This window comes from Rattus norvegicus, chromosome 2, assembly GCF_036323735.1.
Source record: "Rattus norvegicus strain BN/NHsdMcwi chromosome 2, GRCr8, whole genome shotgun sequence".
Classification (NCBI taxonomy): domain Eukaryota; kingdom Metazoa; phylum Chordata; class Mammalia; order Rodentia; family Muridae; genus Rattus; species Rattus norvegicus.
The window spans coordinates 80,876,583-80,890,064 of record NC_086020.1 but is presented as its reverse complement, the minus strand read 5'-3'; the positions used below and the strand labels follow the sequence as shown (position 1 = coordinate 80,890,064).

At 39.3% G+C, this 13,482-nt stretch overlaps 1 protein-coding gene across 3 annotated transcripts in view; it reads right to left on the bottom strand.

Annotated features, from left to right (window-relative positions):
* Positions 1-13,482, bottom strand: part of Dnah5 (dynein, axonemal, heavy chain 5) — a 317,737-nt gene that overhangs the window by 95,854 nt on the left and 208,401 nt on the right. For all 3 annotated transcript variants that reach the window (XM_039103563.2, XM_063281529.1, NM_001419569.1), the window contains 3 exons: positions 11,897-12,095; positions 10,026-10,198; positions 4,832-4,962 (listed from right to left, as the gene is read on the bottom strand). In XM_039103563.2, the coding sequence (XP_038959491.1) occupies positions 4,832-4,962; positions 10,026-10,198; positions 11,897-12,095 (503 nt within the window). The remainder of the gene's footprint in view (positions 1-4,831; positions 4,963-10,025; positions 10,199-11,896; positions 12,096-13,482) is intronic.

The following is a 13,482-nucleotide window of genomic DNA, read 5'->3' as shown; positions in this document are numbered from 1 at the left end:
ACATTAGCAAGGTAACTAACTTTTTAACTTCACAGACACTACGTTGGTACACAAAGAACATCCCTAAGGAAAAGTTAAACCTGAAACAAACATAACTTGACACGGACAAATATCCTGTGCACTCATTTCTGGCTGTGTGCAGGTGCCATTTTGAATATACACATTCATGGAGGTAACATTTGTTGGACATAATAATTAGAAGATTTACTACACACATCAGCAATGGGAATGTTAGAAGATGCCTCATAGACTGAACTAATCCAAACTAAATCCATTAAAGCTTTGTGATATGGGAGTGAGAAGCCAAATCATGACCCACAGAGCCCTTCTAATCTTCTGAAGTCACTATTCTCTTCATATCCTTGAATTCCACATAAAAGAGTTAGTTTCAGAACAACCAGTACACTTTATCTGACTAGCTAGAAACATCTGAAATGCACCCTACCATTAATCTCCTCTCATTCCCCAAAGCAATCTGCAGATAGAAGCCATCCTACAATCAAGGAAGGTTAGAGCAATATCCACAAAGAGTGGTCCATTACTGACAAAAGCATTGACTCTCTCTCTCTCTCTCTCTCTCTCTCTCTCTCTCTCTCTCTCTCTGTGTGTGTGTGTGTGTGTGTGTGTGTGTCTCTGTCTCTGTCTCTCTGTCTCTCTGTCTCTGTCTCTCTGTCTCTCTCTCATTCTCTGTGTGTGTGTGTGTGTGTGTGTATGTGTGTGTGTGTGTGCGCGCGCGCGTCTGTCTGTCTGTCCGTCTGTCTCTCTCATGTGTATGTGGGGGAATTGGGTTTGGGGGGTTTGGAGGGGGTTTGTTTTATTTTGTTTTGTTTTAGATGATGGTGATAGTGTTGTTTGGGTTTTTTGTTTGTTTTGCTTTGGTTTTGGTTTTGATTTTGGTTTTGGTTTTTTGTTTGTTTGTTTGGGGTTTGTTTTGCTGTTTTTGTTTTTCAAGACAGAGTTTCTCTATGTAGTTCTGGCTATCCTGGAACATAGACCAGGCTGGCCTCAGACTCAGAGATCTGCTTGGCACTGCCTCCTGAGTGCTGGGATTAAAGGTGTGTACCACCATCACTTGGCATCAGTAGACTTTTCTTTAAGATACTAAATATTTGACATCCAAACTCTGTCTTTTTAATATCCATAAACTAAATCTACAATCACTGAGTTATGGTTTCTATTACTGTGATAAAAAAAAAGTGACCAAAGCAGAGCAGGAACCTGGAGTCAGGAACTGAAACAAAAGCCATACACAAATGCTGTTTACTGACTTCTTCCACGTGTCTCCCTCAGTTTGCTTTCTTACACCATACAGGACCACCTGCCAAGGTCAAGGTGACAAAACACTGGCCAGGACAATCGTGTATAGATATTTTTAGGAGACTGCTAGGGAAACAAGGGCTAAGTGATCATAAAAGATTTTTTAAAGACAGTTCTCCCTTTGAAAGAAACAAAAGAAGGGTTTTTGTTTCTAATAGGGAAATACATCACAAAAGGCTTTCTGGAAGAAATGATGTTAAAATGAAACCTACAGCTGAGTAAAATTCTAGAAGAATCTCTGAGTTTCTGGATGAAAGTATTGGCATTGCAAAGTGAACATCATAGAAGATTGCTTCACAAACCCAATGAACTCCGTCACTCAGAGCCCATGTTTATCAAAAAAGATGGGTAAGAACACCATCGATAGGACAAAACAACCACCTACAGAATGGGAGCAGATCTTCAATAACCCTACGTCTGGCAGAGGGCTAATATCCAAAAATATAAAGACACAAAAATTAGACACCAACAAACCAAGTAACCCAGTTGGAAAATGGCATAGAGCTAAACAGAGAATTCTTGGCAGAGGACTCTGAAATGGCCAGCGAGCTAATCTAGATCAGATGATAAGCTCTGGATTCAGAATGACAATCTGCCTCAAAAAACAAGAAAGAGGAAAATACCTGAGATTGAACTCTGGCCTCCAATGACACACACACACACACACACACACACACACACACACACACACACACACACAGTAGAGAAAAACAAGTGAGACAGAATGCACATCTCATCTCATCCAGCTTCTAGAAAGGACAGGCAAAATTGCTGCTTTTAAATAATATGACCCATGGTTGTGCATCCCAGCTGGGAAGCTCCTCAGTCCAGCGCTGACCAATCACCTATGGTTTATGGGATTGGACGGTACCTAAGGTAAGGAAACCTTGCCTTCCTCTCACTGATAATGGATCATTTTCAGTGTGATACGCAGAGGAACACATTTGTCACTGTGAAAGTTGTGGGTGCTTACTGAGACACTGGGTCGCAGCAGGAGTCACCCTTGACTAGACACCTGGATTGATTGCAAATCCTGCAGTGCAATCAATTCCCCTATGCTGTCTGATGTCATGTAATTTATAGGCTTTCTGAACTCCAGCTGCAAGATGGACTGTTGCGACCTGGACCACCTAACCAACTTCATTAGAAAATCCAATTAGCTAAAATATGTAAAAGTGACTTGAAATCAAGAAGGTTTTAGGCAAGTTTTGGCAACAAAAATATGAATCAAATCTCCTTCCAGTGCAGCTTCTCTGTTTCCCTAGCTTGGCTTCCACACACAGACTAGAATTATAAACATGGTAATAAGGGTGAGCTCTGTCATCCTACTACATGTATTAAACAGAAATCTTTGGATTTATTCTCCAAGGAGAGCCATATAATTCAGACCAGCTATGACAGCCTCAGCTTGAATAACAAGATCTCCAACTCCAATATTCAATAACTTTCATCCTCCAAGCTAGCAGTAGCATATGGGTCTCTCTCAACAAGACAGGTCAGTGGCATGTTTCCCATGGATGCCAAATAATCAAGACTTCCTACCCCTGTTTGTCCAAATTAACTGCTAATGAATTCATCTCAACTAAACTTCCCAAACTGGATTTCTGAAGTTCTGTTTGACTTCTCTGAATCGATTCTACTTATTTCTTCATATTCACTGTTCACATGCTAATTCAGTTTTCTCCCTCTCCTCCTCCACCTCCCATCCCCCCCTCTCTCTCACACACAGAAAGAGAAAGAGACAGAAAGAGAGAAAGAGAGAGAGAAACTCATTGGAGTTCGCTCTCTTCATGCACGGTAACTATCTATGTAATTCTGTATCCCCAAAACCAGGATTACCAAGAAGAGCTCCAGTTTGCTAAAACTCATGGATTTCTACCGTCCATTTTTCCTTTCTCTCTACCACATCTCATGGTACCATCATGCCTTGCCTAGACTCCTCAAGATATCTTTATGGCAGTTTTGTGTTTTACATACACATACACACACACACACACACACACACACACACACACACACACACACACACATTACTGGTAACCCATCAGTGTTTTCCTATTACTCTCTGATGACCTATTAACTCCTGACTATGCCTTCAAATCCCTCCAAGATTAATACATTCCCAATTTTCATCTCACATCCCACCCTCAGCCATATTTGATTCTTCCAGGCATCAGTAGTAACTTAACATGATGTTCACTTCACGATGGCAATGTTTTCTTTTGCCTGAAAAATCACAAGTTCTTCTAGAATTCCTACTCAAACATGGGTTTCATTTTACCATTATTCCTTCCAGAAAGGCTCTTCTGATGTATCTGCATTCATTTCCCTAATAGACACAGCAGTGACTACGGGACATAGAGTGAAATGCAGTGAAATGCTCACCACCTGTCTCCTTTGAGTTGTTATAATCACCATGATGACACTGGCTAGAGTTATTTATTCATTGGTTCAGGACTGTCTCCCAAGGAACCATGTGTCATGTTAGTGGCTTGGTCCCCAGCCTGTGTGTCATTGGGAGGTGATAAAACCTTAGAAAGTGGCAGCTTGCAGAAGCAAGTTTGATCACTGGGTCTTGAGGCCTGTTCTTCAGGGGAATATTAAATGTTCTTTCATGCATATGTTCCTGTTTCTATCCCTCAATGTCTCCATCTCTCTCTGTCTCTGTCTTTCTCTGTCTCTCTATCTCCCCTTCCTCCCTCTTTCTCTTGGTAGTGTGTCTGTCTCTCTGTGTCTGTGTGTATATCTCTGTCTTTGTATCTCTGTCTCTCTCTTTCTCTCTCTGTCTCTGTCTCTGTCTCTGTCTCTCTCTCTCTCTCTCTCTGTCTCACACACACACACACACACACACACACACACACACACACACACGCTTTTGACCATCTTATTTTTCTCCTTCTCCATTACCATCATGTGGGTGGTCTTGTTCTAACACACACACTCATGGACTGCCTGTCCTGATTTTCTCTCACTGCAAATTCATAGACAACAGACATAACCAGACATTATTTAAAACCATGGACCAAATAAATCTTTCCTCCTTAAGTTGATTATCTGTTACTTTCCCCTAGTAACAGAAAGATAACAAAATCCTGTTCCCCAGACAGTGTTGAATGTCTACTCAATATTCAACAAATATTGAAAATGTTTGCATTTATAAATTTTTCATCTATTTTCTGTTATATTAACATTGTCAAAATCTACACTAGCACTTATGATATATAAATGTCTTCTAAAATGTACAAAGGATATAGTTAATGCTTACTCACTATAAAACATAAAAACAAAGAAGCAGCGATGCTCTGAAGTGCAAGGCTGGACTGTTTAAAAAAACAGGCCACTAATAGAAAATGTTCTGGTCCATGACGAGAGTTGAAAGGGGAAGACATGTCAGTATTCAAGGAGAAAAACTCTTGTGATTCTTAACGTACATAAGAAAATGCATTCTTAACTGCTGGCGACCTCTGAGACCCTTTCTTCGAAATCCATTTTATGGTAACACAAAGGCTCTTACCTTGTCAGAGTGATCTGGAAAGAGGTATAGCCCGCAATGAAGGAAGCCAGCCTTGTCAGACTCTGCTTTCCTGATCCACCCACACCAACCAGGAGGGCATTTCCCCGAGGAGTGCGGATGACTCGAGAGATCTATAACAGAAAATAGAAAAGACTCATGTCTTTCGACATGCAAACTCGCCACTATATTATGCACTTGATATAAGAATAAGGCCACCTATAACTGATAACTGCTGGGAGAGAGAGAATCAGCCACTCCTTGCAATGAGCTCTGGTTATTTGGTATAAAGTGGTCAGCTCTGAAGCCACACACACAATGAACTCAACTGATTGTACCCATATATTTAATATACATATGTACTTCTATGTGTGAAGTAATAATAATCACAAAGAGGTTATCAATTTGAAAATGGAGGGATAATTGGGAGAGTAGAGGAAGAGTAGCTGGAAGGATGGCTGGAAGGAGGAAATGATTTAATTCTATTTCAATTTAAATGTATTTTAAAATAATAAATAACTTTTAATGCCAAATAATCATTTGGAAGACAAGGTTATCTCTGGGTCAGAATAGAAAGCCATACTGCTTCAGAGAATGGAGCACTTCTCAATGACAACACTTGGGTTGCCCTACCAGGTGGCAACAGTAGGGTGTGCTCTCACGATTCCATAGGGTATATAGTCCAGTTTGTGGCTGGCTCTGTTTACAAGGAGAAACTAAAGGAAACTTTGAGCTGACCTCTTAGTATGTACAACCTAAAGCAGCATGCTAGGAAGGACAACAGAAATGCTAGATCACCGCCTATGCTCAGAACTCAGAGCATGCCACGGACTACAATACCTTCCACATAGGAAACAGCTTAAATCAAAGGGAAGAAAACTACCCAAGAATAACAAATTGTGCAAGGAAGATGTGCCTAAGCACCCTCATACTAACTGGCAAGAGGATTAATAATCACAGTCTCTACCAAGAAGTGATGAAAGATGGGTCAGGAGACCACTCTGCCCTGCTCAGTAGACACAGCCTATCCCTGGTCCCCTCCTGGTTGACTGATTTAGATTCCCAGGTATTGAATGAAATACTCCCACTAGGCTTTCAGCAACTTTCAGGGAGGATCCAGGATAGAACTCTGGACAATCTTTTCACCTTATGCAGTAAACCTTTCTCTCCTAAAATACACGTTTAACCTAGAATATTGCTGTAAAATTTGCTTTTCTAAGTCCAATGACAGTGATAAGGGATAAAGACAGGTCCTGCTAACTCTGGCTAGGATTCCTAAGGCTTTCCATCATGACAAGTTTTTCTTAAGGAGCCTTCCTCAAAATTCCCTTCCCTTAGCTCAGTACGTTCCATTCCTGCTTGAGATACCACTGGGTTTGCTGCGAGTCTCCCAAATTTTGAACATGTGAGAAATGAAACAATGCTACCTGTCTCTCTGTGGACCTCAAACCTGAGAGCAGATGTGTGCTTCAGTCTTCCCAGCTCTCTGCTCTCAGTTTATCTCTGTGACTCTACAAAGTCACTACACAGCCATAGAGAGCTGCCAAGTGTCTTCTCATACCTTCTGTTGGTGTAAATTCAAAATGCTGAAACAAAACAAATGAGGAGCAACTGGAACTACACTAGAACCTTCTGATGTCCCTTGGTCATCACTTCACAATGATAGCCCTGTCCTGTGTTCGATGTGTAGACTATATTAGAGAGTTATGCTTTTTTTTTTAGTATTTGGTTTTAGAAAATCTTCATTGTACTTTCACCTGGCACAGGATAAATCATCACAACATTAGAGAGATAAGCAGGTCTATGAACAAGCAAATGGACAGTATTAAAGTGGAATTAAAACTCAATCCTATTAAAAATCAAAGATGATGGGAGAGCAAACACTTAGGGAGAGCCTTAAATGGAGCTAATCTATAAAAAACTTAATGATGTAGCACACATGTTCCCATGGGGTGAGGGACCTGCTGATGCGAAATGGGTGAGTGTCTAAGACAACCCAATTACAACACTGAGAGCAAAGAATACCATGAAGCATCACTGCCTCAGAGAGTCAAGTTCAGGTATGCAACTTGAACTTAATCCAAGTCTTGTAATGACTAAATGTTCAAAAAGAAAGTGGCTTGCTGGCTAGGCATGAAGGCACACATCCATAATTCTACCAAGAGAATAGAAGAGAGTGATTGAGGCTTTTGATACACAGTTGAGTAAGGAAGACCTTCTCTCCAAAATAAACAAAAACATCAAGGACAGAGGAAAGAAAAGATGGAGGAAGGGGATGGGGGAGGGATAGAGAAGGAAGGAAGGAAGGGAGGGAGGAGGAGGAGAAAGGAAGGGATGGTGAAAGGAAGGATGAGAGGGAAAAGGGAAGAAAGGAGGCAGGGAGGGAGAAAGGAAGAAGAGATACAAAGGAGGAAAGGTTCAGGAACACAAGTTATCAGAGTCAGCAAAAGGCCCAAGGTGGCTCCATCAGGGTTGGAACAAGAAGTTGGTAGTAGATGAAGCTGCATAGAATTTAAACAGCACAGGGGTTGTTTAAATTCCAAATAATTTATCAGACTCTTATTATTAAATCATCTCCCAATACTAAACATTCATTCCCAAAAATATACATATAGTGACATACAGATTAAAGAGGTTGTAATGATAATATATGTGTATATGCAAATGTATGTATGTGTATATGCATATGTATGTAACAACAATTAATAACAAAAAGGCTGTGAATTTGGAGGAGAGCAAATACAGAAAGGAGAAATAATGTTATATTAGAAATTATATTAGAATTTCAAGTTTTAAATAAATGATATTAATAAAGATACATAGCACAAAGACATAGTCTGGCATTTTTATGGATAAAAGAACTGGATCTCCACAGCCCATTTGGACACAGATTTTTATCTCTGTTCTCTCTCTGACTTCTGCCGTGTCTTCTGACTAGCTCAAACATTTCAAAGCTCACATTCTCATGAAACAGAGCTCAGATGTGCTGAGTGCACACACACACACACACACACAAACACACACACACACACAAGTATTAAGGAGAGGGTGAGCCTATAACACAGTGAGAAATGCACAATTTTGTCTCAAATGTTCTGGACATGTATTATTTGACTAATTCCAAAACAACCAAGCTAGAGGCTGAGAAAAAGGAAACCGCCCTCAGAGCTGAGGTGCTGATAGCATGCTCAAACAGATGAAGAAAAGCTTCTTATATGTTTTGCAAAGTGGAAAGCTTTGTGATTTCACAATATGGACAAAAATAAACTCAATATCAGTGTTAGTGCAGGGCAATCCCAGCCCAACCAGACCATGTCTTCAACAAATATTTAGTCATGACATCATCATTTGCAGAGCTCATTTACAGACTACGAAGTGTTGGGGGATTTGTTTGTTTTATTTCTTTGCCCTCCCATCCTTTCAAGTATTCAATATGGCAGAAGTTTATTCTTAATGAAACATCCAACTCTTAATCAATTATACAGTTGAAGCTAATTCCACACTATTACTTTTATTAAAATTTGGAAGAACATTGGACCTCATGATTCAGTCCAGAAAGACGTCACACACAGATTCTAAGAATTCACAGACTCAAAGCTCTGTGCCCGCATGCTTGGGAACCCCAATCTCCAAAGAATCCCTCTGTCTTCTCTATGTCCCAGGCTCACTTCAATCCTGCAGAAAGACTCTTGCTCTCATGTAGAGAAAACACACAGGTGAGCAAAGCCCAGATCACAGAAAAGGCTCACTGGATATCCTCTCAAACCACCTCCCCTGACCAGATCCAATAACTATTAGAGGGGACAACTTATATTTATGGGGTCATTCTTCATGCTTATACCTAAATCATAGAAGACAGTCTCAAGGCACCTGTTTTCTAAGTGAAGGTATGTAGACTGAAAGTAACTGAAGTCAACAAAGTAGGAAAATCAATGACATCTATCAAATGGAAAATCTAATGATGTAAATTAGGTCATATACATACACACACACACACACACACACACACACATATATATAAACTTTTTTTTACTTACAATGTTTGAGAATGGATCAACTGTCTCATATGACAACGTAAGATAAAATTCTACTTCCCTAGTGGAATTCATTGTACCAGAATTCTCATCTTCTTCAGATCAACTGTTTCTACACTGGTATTTTTTGTTTGTTTTGTTTTGTATTTAAAACTATTAACTTTGATTACAAAATATATCGAGGGCTAATCGTGATTTTGCAATTCAAGTGAATTTACAGCTACTGCCTAACTACATGTCTCAATGTACTGTGAGAGATTTTCTAGATTAGATTAATTGGATGGAAAGACCCATCCTAAACTACATCAAGAGCTGAAAGCTAGCTGAGCACTAGCTCCCTTTTCTCTCTCTGCCTGCTAATTGCAAGCACAATGTGATCAGCAGGCTCCAGCTCTTGCCACCATGATAGACTACATTACTTCAAACTGTGAGCAAAAAACTAAAATACTCCCTTAAGTTATTCTTTTCTCAGATATTTGGCTCAGATATTTGGTTGCGGCATCCAGAAAAGCAGATGACACAATCAATGCATGTGACAAAATTTACTATCATGACTAAGTAAGATGTATAATTTAATAATATTAAGTAGAAGTACACTGTTGTGCAACCATTAATATAATCTACTTTCCATATCTATTTTTGTCCTAAGAAACTAAAATTCTACCCATTTAATGCTGTCATCCAATCCCCTTCTCTATCCTGTGTCCACATTCTCCTCTCGGCTTTCGATCCCTGCGAATCACTGAGTACCTAACGTGCAGGAAATGTTGTGGTATTTGACAACTTATTTCACTGGGTGTGCTTTAGGCTTAAGTATTATTTCAAAGTGCTTCTCTTTACATCATGTAGATATAAACAGACTTCATTCTTTGAACTCAGATAAACCACATTCATTCCATGCAGCAAAAACACCGAGCTAGAAGCTGAATCCCAACGCTGAATAAAATTTTCACGTCGCACATTGGAAATATGAGCGCTCTTATTTTAGGCGTATAATGTGTGACATGATGCATTCGGCTTAGAAATTCAACTGGAATATAACTGGCAGTTTACTTTTAAACTGACTACTCTCTCGTAGGAATTGAAAATGAAGGATGGGGTTTATTCCGGGTGAAGTCAAGTGTCTGTCACTGGTGGCAAGCTCCTTGGTGAAGCCACAGTACCTTGACTAAGTGAACCATCGCATCTCTGAAGAACACCATGTCCATGCCAGTGCCTCGGATGCTCTCATTATAGAGCTGCAGGAACACGCTCAGACGCTCTTGCAGGTGATTAAGGGAGGCAATCGGCTCATAAAGCTTTGGCATTTCAGCATCAGTCTCCTCAGGTGTTTCACCTTGGCAAGAAGTGATAGGTTTCTTCAAATCATTGAACCTGATGACTCCTGCCTAAGCTTACCCACTAAAAGTTCAATTTTAGTGTGTCGATATGAATATTACATATTTGTCATCAAAATATCATATTAAATTTTTAAGAAAACAGACAGCAGATAATAAAAGAAGTATCAAATTTTTCATAATCACAGGCAGATAATTCTAGAGATGACCAATGTCGAATGATCTTTTTTTAATGACTTTATGAGAACTTACAGATAAACATTGTGTCTTGAAGACCATGCTAGAGACAGGAGATAACTGGTTAAAAGGAAAATCCAAGGAAGTGGAGATAACATCAAAATCTTGAGAGAGGTAAAGAATTGCATGGCTTTTAAGGACAACTATAATAAGGGAACTCCCATAAATGTTCAACTCAAGCTTCAAGAAATAATGTTTTGAAGTCACAGGCAGTTGGACATTTCCCAGTGACCCTTGCCCTCACCCCAGACAAAGCAGTTGCACTTTGACCCTTTAAAAGCTCGGTCTATTTATTCATTATTCTCAACCAGTGGATGTGAGATATAAGAGTCCAATAAACACAGGCTAAGTCCTAGTCGTTTTTTTCCAGATGATCTTGCCAAATTTTATACATGCTTGACCTGCTTTACAAGAAGTCTTTCTAACTGCAGGGGAAACTGTGATTTTTTTGTAACTTTCACTCAGAAACTTTTGATGGACCACACATATGATTATCACCACCAATCAGAGATGCTGTACTCATACCCAACCATTAGAAGACAGAACTACATTAGTGTAGAGTGCCCTATAAGTCAACAATGGCCTTAGCTCTGGTCTCTGCCTCCCAACTGATGGTATGACAGGCTTGCGCCTCTGATCTCTATTTATGAAGCTTATGAAGTCTGAAGTTTCACGTGTGATGCCCAAGCACTCTACCTGTCAGCTGAGCTATACCCCCAGTGCCAACAGCCTTTTTATTTTTAAGTAAAAAATGACCAAGAATTTATCCTCAGTTTTAGAAATGGTCCTTAAAATGAATAATAATGTTTGTTTTAAAACCATTTAGCTTTGATGTGAAAGTCAGGGCAGTGTGTCTATTTCCATAAATAAATGTAATACATCTCTAATTTCTGTGAATCCAATCACAAGAAGCTGCCTGCCCATCACTCACTTCTTCTAAGTTACATGTACTGGGCTTCTCATAGAATTCAGATACCTGGATAAGGATAATCATTGCTATTTTTATTGCCTTTTATTTGCCTTGATTTTATTTTATATGTATGGCTGCAGGTGCCTAGATATCCAACAGATAACACTTTGTTTTCCCCAATTCCTGTGATGTGACAATCACATTTCTGTCTGCAAACATGAAGACAAAAAGATTCAAGAGACATTCAGCCAATAGATATTAAATTCTTCCTCTCTACCTCTGAGAGACTACAAGTCCTGGACATGTTCTTCTGGCCCTAACTCACATCTCTGTTCAGTTTAGTAACCGAAGTGATCAACATAAAGGTAGTTCACCTTTGAACTGCATGATTTTGTACTGACCCACTCCTCCTGTACTTACTGAGCACATACTTTTCCCAGGTTTGTTTTCTCCACGGGAACTTAAGCTCTATAAACGTACAAACCTTCTAGCATTTGATCGCCTCTTGGGTGCCATCTGTTGGAGAACTTCAATCTCCTCTATAGTTTACCTGTAGCTTCTGGTGCATCCCTCAAGAAATCCACAAAATAAGCATCAACTCCACAATCCACCACCGGTGTTTTCTCTTCACCAAACTCCTCCTCTACCAAACTGACAACAGCCTTATCAAACCAGGTCACATCACTGGACATGCTAAAGCGATCAGCTATCACACGTTTGCACTCATGCTTCCACAGCCTAAGCAGTTCCTGTTGAAGACATAATTAAATGCATCATTAATTCCTACTGCGTCATAATTGAGATTTCACATTGAAATACCACAGAGCCTCATCTCTCTGGTTTTCAGATACAACACTTTATGATATGCTCTTATTTCAACTTAAATTGATCTTATTCAAACATAATAAAAGGAAATAGAATGTATTATTTTGCGGTCTTAATTGAAAAGTATTCTCAGATAAAAACATTACAAATATATCAGATTAATCAAAAAACCGATGTTGTGTGAGAAGGTGTCCATCTGTTACTAAATTGGTTGCACTGTTTCCTTTCATGGGTAATTTATAGTATAATGTACAATATATGAGCAATTCTAATATATATGCCATTAAGATTTACAAAGGCGGAGCTAGAGAGATGACTCAATGGTTAAGAGCTCTGACTGTTCTTCCAGGGGACCTGTATTCAATTCCCAGCAACCACATGGAGGCTCGCAACCATCTGAATGGGATCTGATGCCCTCCTCTGTTGTGTCTGAAGACAGCTACAATGTACTCCCCTATATAAAATAAATAAACCTTTAAAAAAGATTTACAAAGGCATATTTAATTAACATAAATAAGAAAAATTTGCTACAAAAATAAATCTAGCATATCTGAATGAAAAAAAAATCAGAGACCAAAATTCAATGGTAGCTGGGGAAAACTGATTAGACAGCACTCCTATTTCTTCCAAGAAAAAAATATTTGATAAAGATCATTATTTGCTTTAAAACACTCGTAGAAATTCCTTAACTTCCAAGTCAGGTTTCTTAGTAATGACAAAAGCCACCTGTTTCCCAAAATATAGAAGTTTCTTTTAAGAAAAGTTTTATTATAGCATCAATTTCTAAAGCTGTTTGCATTGAGCTAAAATAAGTGACCAGAATGACTGCTGAAGAATAATAGTTGAGACCCACATTCCACATTCCATTAGTTTATTAATGACACACCGAGAGGAATTAATGATCCACTTGAGAGCAGTCCAGATGGCTTAGAAAGTAACGGTGCCTGCCATACAAGCTCGATGACTTCAGTTTGTCCCCTGGAACCCACATCAAACTGGAAGAGAGAACCTACTCTCCATAGTTATCTTCTGACCTCCACACGCATGCCATGGTGCGCATGTGTGTGTGTGTGTGTGTGTGTGTGTGTGTGTGTGTGTGTGTGTGTGTGTTCACAAAATGAAAAAACATTTCATTTTTTTAATCAACTTGGAATATTCACTACTGCTAAACTAAATGTCAGTTTTGTAATGTGGATAATGAGCTTTTCCAAAAATCTGTCCAGTTTTCAAAAGTTAGCAAGTGTGGCTGCCTGTTGGTAAGCATCTGGAACAGAAATGAGGGGATTTGGGAGTGAATACTCGACACGCTTA